This window comes from Astatotilapia calliptera, chromosome 13 (assembly GCF_964374335.1).
Source record: "Astatotilapia calliptera chromosome 13, fAstCal68.1, whole genome shotgun sequence".
NCBI lineage: Eukaryota > Metazoa > Chordata > Actinopteri > Cichliformes > Cichlidae > Astatotilapia > Astatotilapia calliptera.
Window position 1 is genome coordinate 28,397,865 of NC_137434.1, and position 22,147 is coordinate 28,420,011.

At 38.9% G+C, this 22,147-nt stretch overlaps 3 protein-coding genes and 1 pseudogene across 4 annotated transcripts; 3 read left to right on the forward strand and 1 right to left on the reverse strand.

The window, feature by feature from the left end:
• Window positions 1-72: 72 nt before the first annotated feature.
• Window positions 73-5,836, forward strand: LOC113035043 (kelch-like protein 10; annotated as a pseudogene). Its single transcript, XR_013900950.1, has 5 exons — window positions 73-354; window positions 1,285-1,771; window positions 2,765-3,358; window positions 5,109-5,258; window positions 5,494-5,836. The product of XR_013900950.1 is annotated as a kelch-like protein 10 (transcript).
• A 2,457-nt stretch (window positions 5,837-8,293) lies between these two features.
• lhb (luteinizing hormone subunit beta) lies at window positions 8,294-11,771 on the reverse strand. Its single transcript, XM_026190806.2, has 4 exons — window positions 11,717-11,771; window positions 11,109-11,194; window positions 10,639-10,757; window positions 8,294-8,640 (listed from the first exon to the last, which is right to left on the reverse strand). Exons 2-4 carry the CDS (start codon window positions 11,191-11,193, stop codon window positions 8,407-8,409), a joined length of 438 nt encoding a protein of 145 aa, XP_026046591.1. The 5' UTR covers window position 11,194; window positions 11,717-11,771; the 3' UTR covers window positions 8,294-8,406.
• A 1,260-nt stretch (window positions 11,772-13,031) lies between these two features.
• cox20 (cytochrome c oxidase assembly factor COX20) lies at window positions 13,032-15,736 on the forward strand. Its single transcript, XM_026190807.2, has 4 exons — window positions 13,032-13,213; window positions 13,924-14,038; window positions 14,766-14,829; window positions 14,976-15,736. The coding sequence occupies exons 1-4, from the start codon at window positions 13,181-13,183 to the stop codon at window positions 15,118-15,120; spliced, it is 357 nt and encodes a 118-aa protein (XP_026046592.1). The 5' UTR covers window positions 13,032-13,180; the 3' UTR covers window positions 15,121-15,736.
• Window positions 15,737-18,402: 2,666 nt separating this feature from the next.
• On the forward strand, window positions 18,403-21,470 carry LOC145419638 (uncharacterized). The gene is made up of 2 exons (XM_080287863.1): window positions 18,403-18,705; window positions 20,607-21,470. The coding sequence occupies exons 1-2, from the start codon at window positions 18,528-18,530 to the stop codon at window positions 21,329-21,331; spliced, it is 903 nt and encodes a 300-aa protein (XP_080143989.1). The 5' UTR covers window positions 18,403-18,527; the 3' UTR covers window positions 21,332-21,470.
• Window positions 21,471-22,147: the final 677 nt, after the last annotated feature.

Below are 22,147 nucleotides of genomic sequence, written 5' to 3' on the forward strand. Positions count from 1 at the left end.
GGTTTATTTGTAATCCTTTCCCCGATTAATTAACGGAAGAACAGAATGAAGCACTATGATTTTCAAATATAAACAGACTAGTGACACTTTCCAGGCAGCATAAGTTAACGTAATCGGTAATTTAGACAAAGTACCTTACAAAGTGTAGGCAGATCTCTAAAGGAAAACACTAAACAGGAGATTTTTGAGAAGTTTAAACATCTTGAGTAACATCTGAATAATGAACAGCACCTGTAGTACTGTCTTTAGTGAGCTTTTTCTGGAGGGACAGTTGTGTGACTCTGTGATCCGAGCTGGAGATGTTGAGTTTAAAATTCACAGGATCATCCTCTGCAACTGCAGTGCATACTTCAGGTGAGCAGGCCTGTGTTGTTTGGCTGTGGTTTGGTTCTGCATTTATCCTACTTCAAAGCTTTCATGTAACACAGTGCAGCAGGTATTGGGAGGTTTCAATGTTACACTGTACTTTTTGATCACTAGAAATGTTCTGGAGCAATTTTTAGGGGGAAAAAATCAGTCCTGTATTTTTATTTAGTTATTTATTTTGGGAGGTTTGTTGGGATACACATATAGTATAGGTTTGTGTTTGACTCCACAATGAGCCTGTAAGAGGTAGTTTGAAAGATTACAGACACTATAAACTGGCTTTCTCATGATATTTCATCAGCACGACAACAGCAGCAGCAGTTCTAATAAAGTTGTGCACAAACTGGCCTGCACCAAAAGGACCACATCAGTGGTGATATTAGCTGTGCCTTCACCAGTTTAGCTGAAATTGTATGTCTAAATAGGCAGGTAATCAATTTAGGGCCAGACTGAGAGGTGGCCAATGATATGCCATTTCTGTTGCAGTGGGACATTTCCGCTCTTTCCAATTCTGTCTAGTCAGTAAATTTGATAATGTGAAATTCAGTTATTATATTTGCAGCTATTTAATGCCTGCTGTCCCCTGTCGCCCTAACCCTGTTACTGTATAGGAATATTTGCTACAATGCCTAGACAACTCTATATCCTTCTGTCTGTCTAAACATAGCAGCAATGCTGAATGTTTTTCTGGACATGTCTGAATAGATGACCTTAAATAGGAGACTGCCCATTTGAAATCAAGTCATTTTAGATTTTTGTTACTTTAATTTCATATCTCTTTGATCACAGCTTGCTCAAGTAAGCATGCAGCTGAAAAATTCTACAAATGCTATTTAACTATGAGCTGCATGACATCAGGTACTTTTTAAGTTCCATGACAGAGAGACAATGTGAAAATGTTGATCTGAATCTGCACAGGGATCTCTTCTGCTACAAACCACTACCATCAAACAAGGTCTACAACTTCCCCACTGTGTCTCCAAAAGTAATGAGCCTCATTTTGGAATATGCCTATACCCAATCTGTTGTGGTGACGGAGGACAATGTACTGGAGCTGTTGGTGGAAGCAGACAACTTTATCGTGACTGGCGTCATTCAAGCCTGCTGCGACTTCCTGGAGAGGAAGCTTTGTGTAAATAACTGCGTCAGTATCTGCAATCTGGCACACTTACACAACTGTCCTGACCTCAGGGGAAAGGCCTATCTCTATATCCTCCATCACTTTGAAGAGGTTGGTGCACTCTCCTTGGAGTTCCTGCAGCTCTCTGTGCAGCAACTATCAGATCTTATCGAGAAGGATGAGCTCAATGTGAAGCAGGAGAGCACTGTGTTTGAGGCCATTCTCAGATGGATCAACTATTCCCCTGTGGAACGTGGGTGTGACATGCCCGCACTGCTCAAGCAGGTAACTGAAAATGGGATATCAATTTAATTCCTCCTCTAAGTGCATTTATTTTGTTTATTACTCAGTGAGGGGCTGTTGAATGAATGGTAAAGTTTGAAAGTATAGAAAGTAACTTCCGCTGTAGCACTTTGAATTAGGAATAAAAAATAAAGCATAAGCTTGATGCCTGATGCAAAAAAAGAAGTTTGATTGTACACTATTGTGTTTACAGAGTTGGGTGTCCAGGCCGCCCACCTGCTCACCCATCAGCCTTTTACGGCTGACGTGTAAAAAGCTAAAATTGCAATGGCAAAATTACTCAAACTTAAGGCTTGGTAATAGAGTTAATGTAGGAAAATCATTCTTCTTCATTCTTAATCACATTGGGGGGGGGGGGGGGGGGGGGGCTATTTCTAATTCACTTGGGAGTGTGCATCAGAAGGTGCTCATCATTTAGTCCTTAATAAATTGTCAAAGTATTATTTACACTTGCGTCCAGATAAAACTGGCCGTTGTTTTGTAGTTTCAGAAGTGCATTATTGATAATCTGTCTGAACTGCACTTTAGCTTTTCTGACAGAAAAGTTGACTATGCCCATAGTGTTCTGCCAGAACTTACTGACTGGTCCTTAGGCATTTACAACAGGACACACCCTCATTGTGGGACCTGTTTCTACAGCAGGAGGTTACTCAGTGCTTAGATAATGGCATTGACACTTGACTGTGGCACCCCTGCTTGTTTGGAGCTAATGCCATGACCTGCCATTGCTGTTTGGCAGGTGATGCTGTGGCTCTTTACAGGTAATGTTAGGGTCTTTAAGGGCAATGCCACAGCTGATTGGAGGCGATGCCAGGAGCTACCATAGCTATCTGGGTGATTCCATGACATTTTGATTATAGAGATAGTGCTATACTTCACTAATGTGTGGTGGCATGGTGGCTACGTCCAACTCTTATATACAGTCTAATGTTGTATTTCTTGCCTTTTTCCCTTATGATTCTTGTTTTCATCCAGGTCCGCTTACTATTATTGCCCACTGAGTACTTGGTTGACACTGTGAGCAGAAATGATCTGGTGAGTAGTAGTCCGGCATGCATGAATATGGTAACCACTGCCATACAGATGCTAAATGAGTCCAATATGGAGAGACCTCTGACCCAAACACGCCTGCCGTCTGAAGTCTTATTGGCTGTTGGTGGATGGGTGAGTCATTTCCCAAGTGACAAGATTGAGTTGTACAATGTCCGAGCTGACCACTGGGTGCCGCTGAGCTGGAGACACAATGCTTCTCTGGGATTCTACGGTTGTGCTTACCTCAATGGATGTATTTATTGCATCGGAGGTTTTGATTTCATAAGCTATTCAAGTCATGTGAGAAGGTTCAGCCTCACCAGCCAAACCTGGACAGAGGTGGGCTCGATGCATGAAGAGCGGGGCTTTCTCAGTGTGGCCACACTGAATGGCTGCATATATGCTATGGGAGGGTGCCAAAAACAAAAGAAACTGAAAACTGCAGAACGATATGAGCCTGACACCAACCAGTGGACTATGATTGCATCGATGCACAAGCCCAGGACAGAAGCTGGTGCTGCAACACTACACGGTAAGGTAAGTGGAATTGAGGTAGTGGAAGATCTCTGCCATGTTGGTTTTGTGGAGAAAGTGATGGACAAAGTTAACTGGTAATGCTAACAACCTTGGTTAACAAGCTGCGTCAATAAAATGTACAGTCAAATAATTCCATTAGAAATGCACCAAAAGATGCCAATGCCTTAATCTGTCAGTACACTTCCCAAAGCAGTCACAAACCCAAATTTTAGCTAGGACGCTATCCATATGGATTAGTTTGTTTTTTTTTTGTCTTTTGTGTCTGGCTGTAAAAATGATTTTTAAGGCTATGTAGTTGGATTTACAACATATGGGGATTTATTATCTTTTGGAGCCAGCCAACCAACGAATTTATGCACTGGAACATGAGAGCACAGTAAAATATTACTTTTCTGTGAGCTTCTGTGCAAAAAAACATTTTTTAATAGTCTTATAAATCTGGCCAATGGGAGTAATTTTTAAAAAAAGATTTTTTTTTTTTAGAATAATGTCATGAGTATTGAGAAAGACATTCTTTCCTTGGTTGGTACTTTTTTTCTTGCAAACTTATAACAATCCTGCAAAGTATTGTTTTGGTTTTCTTGGTTTGGTTGGGATCTTTTTGTTAATTTAATCTCAGTAAATATATGTTTTTTAAAAAGAATATTATGGCTCTGCAATTTCTTTATTCCTGTTTTATTTGTTTTGCTTAACATGGCACTGATTTGCAAATGTACTTTTCGGCTTGAGGGCTTAATCATCACTGGACCTTTCTGTGGAAAATATGAATAGTTTATGAATTGTATCAGTTTTATAATATTTTTTAAAACTAAATATGTCTATTACCATTAATCCAACAGCTCAGGGAGAAGGTTAAGGTTACTTCACCCTCAGATCGTGAAAAATAGTAATTTTACAATTTCTGCATCCATATTTTCCAAGTCTGCAAAATACAGAAAATAAATGCAGCAAACCTCTGCTAAAACTAAATGTTTTAGGATAACACCATCATTTTTAGATTTTTACTACTATTATGCAAAGTAGCTACACAGAAATCTGATGAAAACATTTTTAGTTTTTCACAAGCGCATGGCACAACATAGAAGAGCCACCTCCACGGGACAAGACTCAGCAGTCCATCTGCATCTTAAGGATAAAGGACACTCTTTCGAGGATGCCAATGTTCACATTTTGGACAGAGAGGACAGATGGTTTGAAAGAGGAGTGAAAGAAGCCATTTATGACCACTGTGAGCGACCATCTTTTAACAGAGGCGGTGGTTTACGACACCAACTGTCTGCCATCTATAATCCAGTTTTGAGTTCGCTTCCCAGACGCCTTAATGCCCACTCACACCCTGGGCCATCTGACCTCAGGAAATCACATGATAGGGTGGGGCCAGGTTTCACAATGAGCTCACCTGAAACCCTGGCTGATTGTGACCCACACCCTCTTTCACACCTTGGCTCATGTAATTAGGTAGAGGATCATCAGGGGGTCCTTTGTCTCTTTTGGGGGGACACTCCCACAGGGCTTAAATCTGGGACTCTCCACCATTTGACTCTTAGAACTGAAGAAGCTTCTCGGATGAGAGGTGAAACGTCTTCAAGCAACTTAAAGAAGTCCAGATGCTTTTCTTTCCAAGCTCCTTAGAATACGATGACATGGATGACTGAGAACCTTCAGACATTTTTAGTGTTTTTAAGTATTTTCTGGAAGCTGAAACATTTAATTCTATTAATTTTGACTTAAACATGATTTTAATTTCTAGGTGTACATTTGTGGTGGTCTTACTGGAGATGAACCTCTGTCATGTGCTGAGTCCTACAACCCTGACACCAACCAGTGGACACTGATCACACCCATGGAAACCGGGAGGACTGGGGGAGCCGTGGTCGCCTACAATGACGAAATCTATGTAGTAAGAAGAGCTTAAAACATACTCTTACTACGGACAGAAATTCAAACATGGAATGTTTACTATACCTGTATTTGGGAGTCTGTATTATTTTCCAAGTACCATGTACTGGATTATTGGAATGTGATTTCTATAATTACCCTAGAATCAGATATTTTGGAATCTGGAGACCTATTTACTTTTTTTACAACAGAACATTTTTACGTTACAGACTGTAACAAGTCCTTTGTCTGCACAGGTTGGTGGCTTTAACGGTATCACTCAGTTGCGTAGTGTCATCGCATATGACCCAAGAACAAGACACTGGCGTTGCTCCCATGTTACACCCTCGCAAAAACTTCGGCATTGCAGTGCTGGAGGACCAGCTGTATGTGGTTGGAGGTTTCCACAATGGCGGCTCATTCTGCAATGTGGAGTGCTATGATGAAAAGACCAACAGGTGGTACATTGTCAGCGACAAAGGGATGACCCAAGGTGCTGTCAGTTGTTGCGTTCTGAAGCGACACCCTGATCTGACTGCTTATCTTTCATAATTATTTCACATAAAGAAATAAAGAAATACATTTTTCATCAATAAAAAACTGGCTGTTTTTCTGCTTAAGATCCTGAGGTCTGACATCCCAGTGAAAAAGTCTCTTTTAGCTGAACAGAGAACTTGAACTTTCTTTTCAACATGATGGGCATTGCAGCTTCCACGTTTTATGGCCACAAGGGAGGTTAACAGCTATGATATTAAGATCCCATTGGTAAAAGTCAAATCGTTTCTTCACTAATAGGTGATCCATTCAAGCCGCCATCTTCATCTCTACCACCAGCGTCTAGACTCCGGGGGGTCCTGCCCTAATCCCTATCACTGCTCCGATTCCATTCTGCCAGGATGGACTATCAGAGTCTAACTGGCAAATACCTCAAATTGAATTCTGCACATTAATAAATCATGTTCAGTTCCTTTGATTGATCTCTCCTTATTAAAATAAAGCTGATGTGTTTTCTGAAACCCAGTCTGTAGAATATATTCTGGCATTTAAATTTATAGCGTTTGAAATTATTTTGAAACACAGGAATTTACAATAGGAACCTGTAAATGAAATGCCCTTTATTTTGTTTGAAGTCGTTATGGCAGCATGAGAGGGCTCAACATCTCACTAAGGCCTTGATCACATGCCCAGACATCAGTCAGTGATCCTCTGGCAGCCCCAGCTCATGAAGAAAAATGTGTATTCCCAAATCAGTTGGTGAGTGGTTCCTGCAGGTTGCTACGTGAAATACTGTAGGGCACAAAAGGATATGCTTCATTTAAAGCCTCCTTGTGATTGCTGTAATTGCAGGCAGATTGTTGCCCATAGGGGAAAAAGTGGAAGCATGGAAAAAAGTAACTTCTTTGCAAATACTTGCCAATTACCAAAAAAACTGATAAAAATATGAAAAATGTAATGTAACCTGGAAATCACTGCAGTACCAGTGAACGGTCTTCATTTCCAGTTTACATAAACTTTTTCAACTTTCACTGCCACTTTGTGACTTGTTGGAGAGTGTTTGCAGAAAAGTTGGATACTTTTATCTAAATTACAAGAGACAATCAGTGGCAATCTGCTGGCAAGCCAAGCAATAACAAGGTTTTTTGTCCAAAATCCTCTTAGCGACCATTTTTATCAACAGCTAGCAACCACTCACCAACCAGTCAAGGAATATACATTTTCTCTTTAGACACCACTGTTTAGCTTGAGATAAATGCTTGTAATAAAACTAGAAGTTTAACAACATATTATAGCTTTGGTACAAAAAAGTGTTTGTTAATTCTTTTGTCTTATTATTGCTTCTGTTCTTTAACACTACTCACCTTTTTCCATGACATGGTCATAGGCTGTTTATAAAACATGGACATAGTCAGCATGATGTTGTCCACTGGTTTGTGAAATCCCATTTCTGAAACCACAAAATGAGCATTTGGACCAATTCATCTTTGATGAAGGATGATGCATTTTATCTAGCTTTATCTAGCATTCTGTGGCCTTTCGACATCTTTACCAGCAGAGAGAGGACAAAGAACTAAGTTTAAAAAAAGACTCTGGGGTTTCAATTGACAGTACATTCACCTCTGACTTAATTAATGTTGCTGCACAGAGTTATCTGGATAAATTTAAGTAATGCTACCCCCATTTGCACAGTCCCCTAACTAAAGTGCTTCTCCAAAGTAAAACCACACATCTGCATTGGATCTGACTCTAGGTCCTTCTCAGACCTAGAGAAAAGCTTCAGCATGGAACTAAGAGAGCACAGCGTTGTCCTTACTGCCACAGTAAGGACAACACTGGGATGGGCATTATAACGTCTCTTGGTGAGTCACCTGAGCCACTTCTATTCACTGTAATCACAAAACAACCCGCAGGAAGAAAAATACACATTGAACATTTTTGTCAAGTTGATACCCTTATCTTCAGATATGAAAGTGTGATTACTCAAAGCAATATAAGCAGGCAACGGAGCTCTTACAGGCAAAGACCATACAAGTAGATGTACATGGTGCACCACCCATCCACTTAATCATCCATCCATTAAGAACACCAAATCCTGATTAATTGACACAGACAAACCTTTTGGAATGGACTTCTGGATCTTGTGTTTAAATGTGCACATCACATCATTTACTGTGAGCCAGCTCAACCGTCTTCAATGTAGTTTTCTCGCCTACTTTAATGTCCAATTAAAGTAGATAAAATTCAATTAGAGTCACAAATTAGAGTTACTAAGGCTGACTGTAATCGGATCCACAGTTTATGAAGTGAATGCATCATGTCACATCAGTAAGACTTGAAACTAGCAATGGGACATAAATTCTTCATAAACTGTTGAATTGGGTTATATATCACTTTACAGAAAGAACTTTTTTCCATGTAAATTTTACACAGATGTCATTTTGAATGTCTGCTGGCCTTAAGATATGAGGAACGTTAAAGTTACTCCAGCTGTGGAGTCAATTTTCAGATGTCAGGCGTCAGTTACCTTTTATCTTTTTTTAAGACACTGTTTGAGAGAAATATTCATCATGTGTTTATTTCGATAGCAGAAACATATTTTACTGGTTGATTCTAAACAACAGGGCAGCTTCCGTATACTCTGTATAATGTGTTTAAATATGATTGAGCTTCTTTTAATAGTAGAAAGGGATGTCATTCATGCAGAAGTCAGGTTGCAGGCTCTCAAAGGTGCAGTCAGATGTGTCCATGGCACAGCGACCGCAGTGGCAATTCAAAGCCACAGGGTAGGTGACGATCGGGTCTACACCAGGTGGGCAGTCAGGAAGCTCAAATGTTTTATAGTACAGGTCCCGGTATGTGCACACATGCTGGTACACATTGCTGAATGGTATCTTGATGACAGGGTCCTAAAGGGAGGGGAAATGAAAACAGTGTCCTTACAAAAATGTTGTTATAACACTACAGAAGCAACTGTTTTTAAAGGAGCTTGCAAAAGAAAAGCGTCTGGACTTCTTTAAGTTAAAGAAGTTAAAGTTAAAGCTTTTCTTTTGCAAGCTCCTTTGACTACGATGACCTGGATGACTGAGAACCTTCACAGACAACTGTTTTTAAACAAGAAATTCACCTAAAATGTTAAATGAAGTTTCAAAGTCCTGGTTTTAGGCATAAAGTCTTACTGTTAAACTGTTGTGCATCACAGTGAGGGAAAGTTGATGCTTTCAATGAACCATGTGCCAACACAGTGCAGGGGAGCTACCTAAACGCTACTCCCACAGAGGTTGATTATCTTGTTAATAGTGTTACATCTTCGGTGCGTTCAAGTCTGCATGTGCTCCTCAAATTTAGAACCAATGGACTCCCTGGTATAACTCACAAATGTACACCATAAAGTCGTAAAATTTACTTTTGGTTCTGAGGGATTTTTAAAAGTAGAAAGGGAGGCAGAGCCTTCAGCTTTCGGGGCCCTCTTCTGTGCAACCAGAGTCAGACACACTCTCTACTTTTAAGGCTTAAACCTTTTGGGTTTTTTCTTTTCATAAAGCATATAGTTGGGCTGGATCAGGTGACTGAATCCTTCCTTAGTTACACTACAATAGGTCTAGCCTGCCAGAGAGGCTTCCCATGATGTGGTTTTATTGGATTTATTTTCTTATGCTCCACTCTGCTTTTAATCATTATTTATTATTAATCTTTGGCTCTTTTCCACAGTGTGTCTTTTTTCCTGTCTTCCTCCCCTCACCCCAAACCAGTCACAGCAGATCGCTGTCCCTCCCTGAGCCTGGAACTCCTGGAGTTTTATTCCTGTTAAAAGGGAGTTCTTTCTCCCCACTGTCACTAAGTGCTTGCTCTAAGGGGGGGTGATCTAATTGGTGGAATTTTGTCTGTATTATTATTGGGGTTTTTGCCTTATTATATAAAGCACCTTGGGGTGACTGTTTCTTGTGATTTGTTGCTATATAAATTAAATAGAATTGAAATTTAATATATTCCTTTACTTTTGCTGAGAAACCAGAAAGTTTTTAGTATCTGTGACACAGATACAGGTGAAATGCACTGACTTTCTTCCCAGTTTAGTCACTTACATGTTTATAATAAAGGTCTGGAGTCACATGGTAAATATACTAGACACACAGCTTGACTTTACTGCAAACAGCAGCTGGCAGCATGTTTGTGACTTCAGGAGTACTTAAACTTAACCTTCCTGATTTCACCACAATAAAAGCCACAGACACATCAATTGAAATTGAAAATAGCTTGAAGCGGCAGCTAACACATTCTTAATAGCACGTATTTTTTTAAACCACAGATTATGCAGTTATACAGGTATTAGTTTTTGCTGACTGATAAGCTTTAGAGGCACCATGACTGACTTGCTCAGAATATTTTCCCAATTTGTATACGCATGAAGTGGAAGTTTTGCATAATGTGTATCAGTGCATAGCATGTGGACTGTAACACCAGTCAGTATAGGTGGTGTCTGTAACCAGCAGCTGAAAATGTAGAAAAAAGAAAAGAGTCTGATATTAATATGTGGTAACACTTGTAAGTACCCTGTACTTTCTGGGGTGCACGTTATGTTATGGAGTGACTACGGTGCAAGTACCCTACACTTGCAATTTGTAGGCAAGTGCGGGGTACTTACAGTGTACATGTTTCATTGTTTCTTGCAAAAACCTGACTTGTTGCCTTCAAGATGCACATAAGTACAGAACACTTGTGCCTTATTTGCAGGTCGGGGTATAAAGTGTTACCTCATATGTTTTTGTAAAGAATCAAATAAGCCCTGATTGTATTATTTTTTGGTTTTGGGCCTCCAAATGATTTGTTTTTATCTCCTGATTTTTGCAGCTTTGAAATTCTTTTTGGTTTATATTTCTCTCCTTTACACTCATGAACCACATTACCTTGGTGATGCAGTGTCCACTGCAGATGGTTGTCTCCACTGGATGACAGCTGGGACAGCCCTCCTTCTCCAGAGACACTGTCTGGTTGATGAGCTGACAGGGCGGCAGCTGGAAGGCCGCTGATGGTGGAATAAGTTTTTATTTGGTTCCAAAAATAAAAGCCTAAAACTTGTTACAGATTTTGGTGTTTGTGATGTTTGTGGTAATACAGGATGTCATGTAGCTTTTAAATTTGTTTTTATGTACAAAACTGGAACAACACAACTGGAACACAACCATTAATTCTATATTTTTGTTTGTTTGTTTTCTATTATTATACATTTCCTTTATAAAAGCCTTGCACACATATAAATATATGTTATCAGCATTTTTAATATAAGAATGAGAGAATCCTCCGCCTTTTTCACAATATTTCCAATAACATCTTAGATCAATATAAGCTTCCTACAATAATCATACAGTTCTCTTACCTGCAGGAGATAAGATGAAAGTTGAAGCTCCAACAAACAAACTCAACATCAGTGCAAGGAGCATTCTGCTAATCTGTGCCATCATTCTGTAGGCGTCAAGTTGCATTAGTTAGTCACTTAGTTAATTATTCCTTAAGACTTTTCAGCTAGCAAACATAATGATGGGGGGCATTGTACAAAATAATTTTTAGACTATATTGGGTGTAATTCTAGTTTCAGTGAGAAAATTAAAAGGTATTGTCCCCTTATTGTGTTCATGTTTCAGATTAAATAAAGAATAAGCCTTTAATTGGGTGTTACACCACTATCCCTGGTGTAAATCTGTGTCACTAACATATCTATACATAAGTAAAACATAAAATATATGCACATAAATCATTAATAACTCATCTAATATCTATTAATTAGGTCAGCATATACTGCAAAAACACCAGCTTTTCTATTAACAATTTCAATTTCTTGAGCTCCGTGTTTATAATACTGGAGCTGGAATACAGAATAAAGTTTTAAAGCTAATAATATAGATATGTAAATATCTATATAGCCCTCCACATTTAAACAGCATTCATATAAATCATCTGTCTGCTAGTAAGAGCAGCATGTCTTACCTCTCCGGTGGCTGCAGGCAGTGTCTGGAGGTAAGCTGCCCAGCTTTATAAAGGACACAGGAGTCAAGTATCTAGTACCAAACAAACTCGTATAGGATATCAGTGTTAATCCCTACTACCTGTTTTTATTAGAAGGATAAAACATTTAAACCTTTTTTTTTTTTTACTCACAAGCTGGCAGAAATATAATTTTAAGAGGAAAATTTATTTTTAAAACCTTTTTTGACACAGAAGCACCAAAAATGTAAATGGTTTTCACCCAGTTCTAAACATGCAGTCTTCGCTTTAACTATTAAAAATAAAAGTCGGTTCAGAGAATGCTTAAAAATCTGTTCAAATAACTTTTATAATATATTTGACACAAACTTTAAACAATGTTTTACACTGTTTATTAGTCTACACCTCTTCTTTCTAGTCACTCCCCCTGTTATAGGTACAGTGCTCAAGTCTTTAATCTTCCTCTTTCATTTTTGTGATATTCAATCAGACTCCTAAAGTGATGTAATAATAATAATTACCAACAAAACAGGATGACTGCTAATCTGTTGCGGATGTAGTGAAATAACCTTGTTTTTAAATGGGGGATCATTGTGACATGCAGGCTTCCTGTTTGATGTTGTTTAATGGAAACGTTTACCCTGTCACATAATTCCCGTCAGGATTAATGTTTGTGATAGGTTAGGATGACACAGCAGTGTGACTTCAGTTTCTTTTCCATTTAACTAATTAACCATTTATTTACTGTATCCATTTTCTATAACACATAAAACAAGGCAGCACAGTCTGTATTTAGAACACATTGTCTTCAACCAGTTTACTGGAGTTTTTTTTTCCTTAAAGCAAATAGGCACATCTACAAGCTGAAAAGTGATTGCAAATGTCAATGTTCTCTGTTTATTTATTTTTTTTAGTTTTTTTAATATATATATATATCTGCTTATATTGGCAAATAGCCTGTAGTAAACACTACTGCAATCATTTTTTGTCAGTCAGTTTTATATATCTTTCATTTATCATGGGAAAAAAATTCAAAAAATTGGCAAAGAGGGCAACAGAAATAGTAGAAAATAAATAAATAAATAAAACAAATAACATCACAGTTCATATTTTAAGTGACCGAAAAGGCCTGGGTTGATTACAATGTAGGCACAGTAATGAAGAGTCATAAAGATACTTGCTAAACATGTCATTACTGACGTTTTATATCTAACCCCTTTATAAATCCTGTTCACTACTAAGTAGCGATATTAGACGTGAAAAACACAGAAAAACAATAGGAAATCATTTTTTGCAGACGCCGGAACCACACATCTTTAGTACGTTTGAGTCGGCGACTTATAGGGAACGGACCATTCGACAGGTACGACGCATGCGTATAGAGGCAATGTTGTTACGAAAGTGATTATATGTTTTTAATATAAATTGAACTTGCACGTTGAAGAAGGACACAAATACGGCGGCTATATGGCAGGAGAAGATAGGGAGACTCAGACCAAGGTGAGAACTCGAAGGGACTCGATGGAATCGCGGCGGAAACGCATTGGTGTTTGCAGAAGGTCAACATCAGCCGATTTGATTTAGCTTGTTTAATTTGAACTGTAGGAGAAAATGAGGAAAATATAAGTTAACAAAGAGCTCAATTCGAGTAATGACAACAGGCCAAACGTTTAAATTAAGCAGCAGTTAAAGAGGACAGCTGGATGATACATAACCTTCGTGAGACAAGACGCTTCAGACAAGACCCGATTTGGAAATTTGGTGCTTAAAGATTAACTTTAAGTAGCAGACATGAAACCAGCATCCCTGTTAGTGAGGCAACGATTTTCTTAAACAGTATGGCAATCCGAAAACTTCGGCTTACGGATTATTGACCCTATTATTCAATATTTCTGTAAAACGCCTGTCTGTGTTCACAACAACACATTTAAATGAATAAAAAACAATGGACTGTGAGTGGTGTGACTGTGAGTACTGGAAAACATTAACGTGCAATAAACTGTAAAGATATTCTTTTTGGCATCAATGGATTTCTACCCAGTGTGGGGAAAATGTTGTAGGTGCCCGTTGGTCACCATGAACATCTGATTATTTCCTAACTGACAAACACAGTGTTCACACAACATTGTAAAGCATTTATAGACAAAGATGGAATTCGTTTTTGGAAGGAATTAAGATCAACGTGTATGTCTTTACTGTCTGTTCTTCAGGGTCTGAGGCTGCTGGGGATCCTGGATGTCCAGAACACTCCTTGTGCCAGGGAGGCCATCCTGCATGGAGCTGGAGGCTCAGTAGCTGCTGGGCTGCTTTATTTTCTGGCTACTAGTGAGTCTTGAGTCTGAAATGTCTCTGAATTTACTGCTTGATTGTTTTTATTACTGTCACTCAAATGTTAAAGTACAGTTACTTTTGGATGCTCCCTTGCCACAAGAGGTCGCTACAGCAGGTAACTGTAGTCAACAGGGTTTATAAAGGGGATATGCACAAAATAAAGAAAGGATGTGTTTTGTAATTATTTTTATGACGCTGCATTACTGTATCTACATTATAATCAATACAGTACTTTAAAAAATACTTTTTGATAACAATGTGACTTTATCTGGATAAAAACAGAAAATCTAATAATCACTTTGCCAAAATCTGATCGCAGCTTCCACCTTGTGAGAGGGATGCTGTTTGCGACTCAAAATGACTTTATATGTTTCACGAGTAATCTATTTGGCAAACATATCACAGATTATAGGCCAACAAGTCACTTAGAACAGTTTAAATACAGGCAATCATTTTTTTGGCAAATAACGTAAATCACCTTTTGGCACAACATGCAGTACCCTTCCTGACGCAGCATCAGAGGGGACGTGTGTCACGGTTCGCATGTGGAGTAATTTACTATAATTTTCTTGTACAGTTCATCATGCAAAGCCAAAACCTCTTGATGTATCCAAACCTTAATACACATTTTATGGTAGTCCCTTTAAACAGAAATGCAAGTAAACAAAAGTTATTCCAGTTCGTCTTATAGTTATCTGACTCGTTTTCTTGTTTTCCTCAGGTCGGGTGAAGAGGTCTTTTGATGTGGGATTTGCGGGTTTTATGGTCACCACACTCGGGTCCTGGTAGGTCTTAAGGACACAATTTTTCTTCAGTGCCTTTCACGTTTTAGTCAGAATAAACATTTCTGTTTTGGCTCTTTCTCGCCTGTCTAGCTTGTTTACTACTTTGTTGTGTAACTGGAATGCTCCTGTTTCTTCCCACTGTTAAGGTTTTATTGCAGGATGAACAATGCTAAGCTCCGTGTGCAGCAGAGGCTGATACAGGAAGGCATCAAAAACAAGGTCGCGTATGAAGGAACTGTTATGGACCCCACAAAAAAAGGCAAAGCAGAAGCACCTTCAGGCCCCTCGTGACCTCTAGCTCTTTTCCTCTCGGAGGACAAAAGAGAATGCAGCTAGGCTAAACAGACCTAACTGCGTTTCTTTGAATTGATGGACAACATTATTAGAAACATTTCATGGATGTTTTTCTGTGTTGGATTGTTAAGGAGCTCCTTCTCTGTTATTGAAATTCCTTCATAATCTGAAAGCGCCAAAGCAAGTTAGTTTCATTTTCCAGTCCCTGACATGATGAGTTTGACTCATTTTCACTGTATCCTAATGCTAAACTAATAAAAGAAGTACTGATTTTGTTTTAAAATGATGATCAGGTTAAGTTATTACTGAGGTTTTCTACACATCAGCCTCTACATAATGTAAAATGGAAACTGCTAGTGTGAATCTGTTGTTTTATGTTATTAAAGCAACAAAATCAAAAGGTGTATCAGAAATGAAGGAAAATCAGGATGTACTGGAGTCTTTTCAGTGGTGTTTATCTGAATGTGCTGAATGAAGCGTCTGTGGGAGAAAGTACAGAGCAGCAGGATTTGTGACTCAGTCTTTAAATCCACTGTATCCCTGAAGGTTTGATTATTTAATGTAACAGTTACATGCTTTCGAAATTAAGATTAAAATTAAAAATCAAAACAAAGGCCTCATATAGAAATTGTAATTGATCTTTTTTTTATTATAAACTTTTCTGTGATTCAACTATTAATAAAATTACTGTGAGCCTTAAATTTAGGTTTAGCTTACATTTTGAGTCTGTTACCAGGGTAACAGTTTCTGTGATCCTAGCTTACTGGCAGAACTTCTCTCTGACTCCTCTTCTGAAGCTGCAACTGAACCAGCTGACCGAGGCTCTTTTTCATTTCTGCAGTCACAAAGTTGCCATTTTGATATTAATTTGTTACTTTTGTTTGTTTAGTTTGCATCAGGCTGTCAGCCTCTTACTGTAGTGATCACGTATGTATGAAATTTCAAACATATACGATCTACGAACAAGGTCTTCTCAAGTTACAGCTGAATTCAACTCAAGAATCACATGAAAAATTTGGTTGACTCCTGCTTTATTTATAGAGTTAAATTGAGTGCAGATAAATGCTGACTGAGTGGAGAATGCTGATTACGATGACTCATTTTCCCTTGTGTATTATTTATTTGTTTCTATGGGGCTCATGGTCCACACTCAAACACATTTATTTGCCCTTTACAGCTGAATCAAAACTCAGGTTCTGCAAGCTGATCAGTTTTTCTGGAAATTCAGTTTCTCATTTCTAGTCAGGATTTTTTAAACCTGCTCTCTGGAATATAGCCCCAGATCCTAGCTGGATAAATGTGTTTGCTACATGTTCAAGTGGTTTTACATTCTTGGCACACTGTTATAAAATGTTGGCTAGCAAGTGTCTATCTGTCCTTCCTGTTTGTAGTACTGCAGGCCATTGTAGGTCCATTCTAATATCAAAACGGCCTCTTTAAAAAATATTTAGTATGTTTTACGACACATATTACACTATTTCAAATGCTTTTGGTGCCAGAAAATGTTAGTATGCCCTCCTGTATGAAATCAGCTTGCTTTTTGTCCTTAGTGAGTTCCTGGTACCAGCTACAGGACATGCAACAGGAGTGTAAAAGTAGTTTTATATCTCAGCTGCCTTAAAAAGGAAAAACTGGAAAATGAAATCTAAAACATTGTGCAGAAGAAGTAAGATATGCAAGGCTACATCAAACAGATCAAATTAAGAAGGGAATCATTGTTCAGTCCAGGTTCCTGTTCAGCTCCTGTATATTTTACTCTGATGCACAATGTACAAAGAATTTCTGCTCACATTCTTCATTTACATTTTTTCTCCTGCATAGTCACATAAAGTAAAAACCTTTATCAGGTTGTGTAGCTAATACTAATCTAATGAACATGAGATTCCATTTATTGTTATTTAGCGCATGTGAAAAGTTTTGTTTTAGGTTTTCTATCCGATCAGTTTTAGAAAGAGAAAAATCATTATTTACCACTTTAGCAAGTTAATAATTTGTTCTGTCTGATCACTTTTGACCATTTATAGCCCTGAGCCTTAGAACTTCAAAGAAAAAGACAAAAACAACAACAACAAAAAGAACATTTAGAAAAACAAAGCAGAAAATATGGCAGCATTTTAAACAAACAAAAATAAAAACAACAACTACCATTTTAGGAATTACAGTATTTAATTTAAAAAAAACGGAATAATTTGAGGGTTTTTTGATTTGTTTTTGTTGCGTTTCCTGTTTTTTGGTCTGTTTTGCCCTTGTGAGTCATATATTTGATATAAAACAAACAACTCTTTAAGGCAAATAATCCTCCTGGGTAAAAATAAAATCTAAGCCCCTCCCTTTAGAAATAAAAAATAGTGCGACACAAACATACAGAAATAAAGTTTACATACAGGCTGTTAAATTATACTGATATCAGTTTTTAATGCAAATCTTCTCATCCTGCTGTGTCACAGACACGAACACCAACAGAGGCTGAGCACATCCACGCCTCATTCAAAGCAGCTTTCTGAGCGCTGTTGAGATCATGAGGCTCAGCACAGCAGCAATAAACAGCTTTGTAAAAGTTCCATGACACGTAGTTTCACAAGAAGACTTAATTCACACACCAGACATGTTACTCAGACACATGGTGTCTGACATTTTAAGACGGAACTGATATATTTGAACAGTTTTTGAATTTAATCTGGAAAAAAGGCTGGGATCACACCTGAAGTGGTTTTGACGCATGGCAGTAAACACGACATACACCACAGGTAGGACATGAAGAAAGTTATTAAAAATGATAAAAATACAGTCTGTCCTTTCTCTGAATTCAGGATTGCAATGGATGTTTTTAGGATGCACCATTTAGTTCCATTATAATCTAGACCTCAAAAACGGGTAACTCTCACTCAGACGTTCTGGATGGACAAGTAGCACTGCAGGGAAGCAGAAAATTATGTAAATGTGGGGATGAATTGTCTCTTAAACGATCTCTAAACTTAACTCGCTTCTCTGCTGCTGTCATGTTGGTATGTTCCGTCAGTTTGATGACAAATATATATTTATTTAGAAAAAAAAATAACCATGTTAACAAAAAAACATTTTTTTTTCTTAAAAGGAAATGTGCTTATATTGAAATAGAGTTCAAAGGTCTCATATTAAATTAAATGGGAGCTCAGTGCATAGTTTAGACAGAATCGTGGATAGCTAAGCACTGTTATTCGTCTATATTGAGGTTTGTGTTTAGGGGCTCACATGTACATATCGGATGTGTTTATCTGGCACATTAAAAATGATTTTGTCCTTGTGTTTTTGCATACTGCAGTAGGTGGTCACTACAGCCTGCTGCCTTCACAGCATCACCTCTTTGATCATCTAAACAGCTGAACACATAAAGAGCTGCTGTGCAGCCTCTTATAGCTGACAACATGGTGACAATAGCTGTCCCTGACCTCGTCATTTCCACTTTTAATGCCGCTAATAACACCGCCACTAATAACACCGCCACCAATGTCCACTTAGCCAAAGTGATGAATTGGCTGACCTTCAGCCTTGGGCTGCCCGCCATTGGACTCGCTCTTTACATCCTCAAGAATCTCTCCAAAGGTTTGTCTTCTCTGTGTTTAAATATGTCTTGTGATTAGAGTACAGCCTTTCAGAGCTAAAGATGCAGAGGTTTGAGTTAGACATTTTGGCTAAATCTGGGACAAAGTTGGCACTAGCAGTGTGTGCAGCACAGTATATGTTTTTTGTTTTGTTTCATTCTTGGGATTTTATCACTGTGCATCACTTTAACCCCCACTTCTAACTGCTTGTCACCACTGAACACCTTTTTCAAGTGTGGCTAATGGAAACCAAAGAAAATAGCCCCTTCGATCTAACATGAATTGTCTTTGATTACTTTTACCTCAAAAACTGGGCAGATAACAGCTTCTGGGCACCTCCTGTGCATCCTGCTGGACACTAGGAGGCAGTCAAATTTCATGTAAAAGTAAAATTTCATGTCTTGCTTTCAGCAGTTGTAAATTTACACACAAGGTAACAGCTAAATGTAGACAATACAAATTTGTTTCTTCACCCTGAATATATAGCCACTATTATAAATCTACTGAGCCACTAAACAGGTAAACCAAAGACAGTGGAGACGATTGTATCATATCATCAAAGAGGGATAAAGGAGGCTGACATTTGTCTTCAGGAATGCAGCGTATGCTCCCGACAGGTTGATATCACAGCTAATGTGATGGCAGCAGCAGAATACACTGATCTAAATGGGACTGCTTACTGATGGCACCAAAAAGACCTGAAACAAAATTCAACACAGACACATGGAGATAAACTCTGGGTCTCTGGCATCATAACAGCCTGGCTGATAACCTTCAGGAATACTTCTTGTACCAGAAACCTTCAAACTGTTAGGTGTAGAACACATGCCTCACAGAATGTAAAAAGAAATGAGAAGAAAAGCAACAAGCCACTGAACCACAGCAAAAGGAATCGTAGGCACAGATATGTAGTGGCTCTTAACACACTTTAAACAAATAGCCCAAATTACTGGTGACTGTGGTCTACGACATGCACATTCAGTGGAGAAGGGGTGATTAAATGCTGCCTCCTAAAAGTAAAAGACTTTCAGACAGGTTGTTAAAGCACAAATACGATGAATGTGATATTTTGCGCTGTGCCGCATACATTTAGAGAGGAAGCGTTAAACCTTGTTTAAGCCTGCTGACGGCTAACTGTTATCAGATGTCCACAGGCAAAGTTTTGTTTAAGCTACTCAGCCTGTGCATCTGTTTCAAATAACTATGTATTTTTTTCATTGGGATGAATTTGATAAACTATTTGAAGATCATCTGAAATTACTCAGAAATCTGATTGTGACCCACACCCAGTTTCACACCTTGGCTCAGGCGATTAGAGGATCATCAGGGGGTCCTTTTGTCCCTCTGTGGGGGGACACTCCCACTAGGTTTAAATCTGGGACTCTCCACCATTTGACCTTAGAACTGAAGAAGCTTCTCGGATGAGAGGTGAAACGTCTTCAAGCAACTTAAAGAAGTCCAGACGCTTTTCTTTGCAAGCTCCTTTGACTACGATGACCTGGATGACTGAGAACCTTCACAGACATACTCAGAAATCTATGCTTATAACAGCAAACATCAATCTTCTTTTCCCTTCATCCCCCAATGACCTTGGCCACGTCTCATAAGTAATCTGCAGCTATACAGTAAAATACAAGAAAGTAATGTGAACCCTTTTGAACAAAAATATCGAGTATCTGTGGGACGTGCTGGACAAACAGTCGCCAACTGCTAGTGATCAGGGACTTCTGCGCTTCTGAATAAATATCTTCAGCACTTCTGTTGGATCAGCAAATAATGGATAAGCACCTGTTTCTAACAACATGTCATCATCTTGATAGGTTTTAGTATTTCCTGAGTACAAGTGAAGTATTTAATAGCAATAGCTCAGCAATTCATTTAATTTCTGTGTTTGTTTTCCAGGTGGGAATAAAGTTCCCATGCACGTCATCTTCCTCCTGGTTTCTGACATCATCAGTTTCTTCGGACGTCCTGATGTGAGTCAGAAAGTGGACAGCGGGTCCACGTTCTCTGCCAATCCCACCGACTTCATCTTATATTTTGGTGTCGTCTCCAATATCACCCTCATGCTGTTCATAGCTCAGGAGCGCCATCTCCAGGTGGCCTACCCACAATGCCTTGCCTGCTGCACCAGTATCAGGAGGCATCCCGTAGTGGCCTTGGTAGCATGGGCTGCCCCATTCGCCATCCTGGCTCTCGCTGTGCTACAGTACAACCTCTGGTTCGCTGTGGCTCTCCTTGCTCCTTTCCCCTTTCTCCTCTTCTTTGCTGTGGACTCATGGAGGGCTCTGAATTGCTCCAGATCTAATCCTTCATCACCAGAGAGGAGAAGGACAGTGGTGGGTATCGGTGCAATCTGGGCCAACTACACTGTCCTCTATGTCCCTTTCATCCTCAACCTCCTTCTTGAAGCTCTGTCCTTGACAGAGGTGGTGAGCTATCTGGGGCTAGTGTCTCACTTGCTGCTCTACCTCAGCCCTCTGGTGGACCCTTTCATCTATATATTCATGAATAAGGGTCCCAAAGAGGTGCTGCAGGCACTGCCCTGCTGCCAAAGGTGTAATCAGAAAGAAAACACGACACCCACAGTGAACACTGTGTCTGAGACAGTAGAAACAAGACTTTGAAGAGGAAATACAGGAAATACACAAATCTGGCATGGGACAGTTCATAAGTCTGTCAGATTTCTGGAAGAGATTTTTAGTCTGAGGCATTTTACACAGGAATGATTCTGTTACTCTAAACTTGTAAAACTATAAACCACTGTAAACACATAAGACTGCAGTTATGTGCGGGCAAGGAGAAGAGAAATCTGATAGCAATTAGCTTTGGCAAGACCACACAAGTAGTGTCAATGAAAAGTGTCAGGTTGAATATAATTGGATGTTACAGGTCAGCTGGTAACAAGGTGGTTGATGAGATGGTAAACAGAATGAGAGGCTCCATTCCAACACTGAAATAATGCATATAGAGAAATCTGGCTCTCAAATCCTTCCTCAGCCATACGAGCACATATGCTTCATATGCACAATCAAAATAAGGGTCACTGGATTATCCATTGTCCATCATAACTGCAAAGCTACCAACACGGTCTACTCATCTATTTTAGCTTATCATAACGTCTCTCTCTATATCTGAAATGCTTTGTATTTGTTTGTATTAACACTTGCTTTCTTTCATTGTCAATTTCTTTTTATAAGTTAGCGTTCCTTTTTAAGTATATTTACAATTGTAGGAAATTGTTACCAGTGCTGGAAAATCAACTTTTCTTGCAGGAATGTGCACACACACACACACCTGCATCTAAAGGGCAGCCTAAAAAGCGAGCTGATGGCTGTTCCCTTCAGGATCTTGCTGGATACATTTATTTTTGCTGTGTTCTCATATTTTAGTTAATGCAAAGCTCAGTATTGCTGGATAACTGTAAAAAGTACAAGTTGAAA

What these genes read in the sequence shown, in the direction of transcription:
- lhb (XM_026190806.2), bottom strand. Translation starts at nt 11,193, where the DNA reads ATGATGGCACAGATTAGCAGAATGCTCCTTGCACTGATGTTGAGTTTG. An exon ending in TTTCATCTTATCTCCTGCAG is followed by an intron (nt 10,758 to 11,108) that starts GTAAGAGAACTG and finishes TTCCACCATCAG; the next exon opens with CGGCCTTCCAGCTGCCGCCC. An exon ending in GTGGACACTGCATCACCAAG is followed by an intron (nt 8,641 to 10,638) that starts GTAATGTGGTTC and finishes CCCTCCCTTTAG; the next exon opens with GACCCTGTCATCAAGATACC.
- cox20 (XM_026190807.2), top strand. Translation starts at nt 13,181, where the DNA reads ATGGCAGGAGAAGATAGGGAGACTCAGACCAAG. An exon ending in GCTTTATTTTCTGGCTACTA is followed by an intron (nt 14,039 to 14,765) that starts GTGAGTCTTGAG and finishes TGTTTTCCTCAG; the next exon opens with GTCGGGTGAAGAGGTCTTTT. An exon ending in GTCACCACACTCGGGTCCTG is followed by an intron (nt 14,830 to 14,975) that starts GTAGGTCTTAAG and finishes CCCACTGTTAAG; the next exon opens with GTTTTATTGCAGGATGAACA.
- LOC145419638 (XM_080287863.1), top strand. Translation starts at nt 18,528, where the DNA reads ATGGTGACAATAGCTGTCCCTGACCTCGTCATTTCCACTTTTAATGCC. An exon ending in CCTCAAGAATCTCTCCAAAG is followed by an intron (nt 18,706 to 20,606) that starts GTTTGTCTTCTC and finishes TTTGTTTTCCAG; the next exon opens with GTGGGAATAAAGTTCCCATG.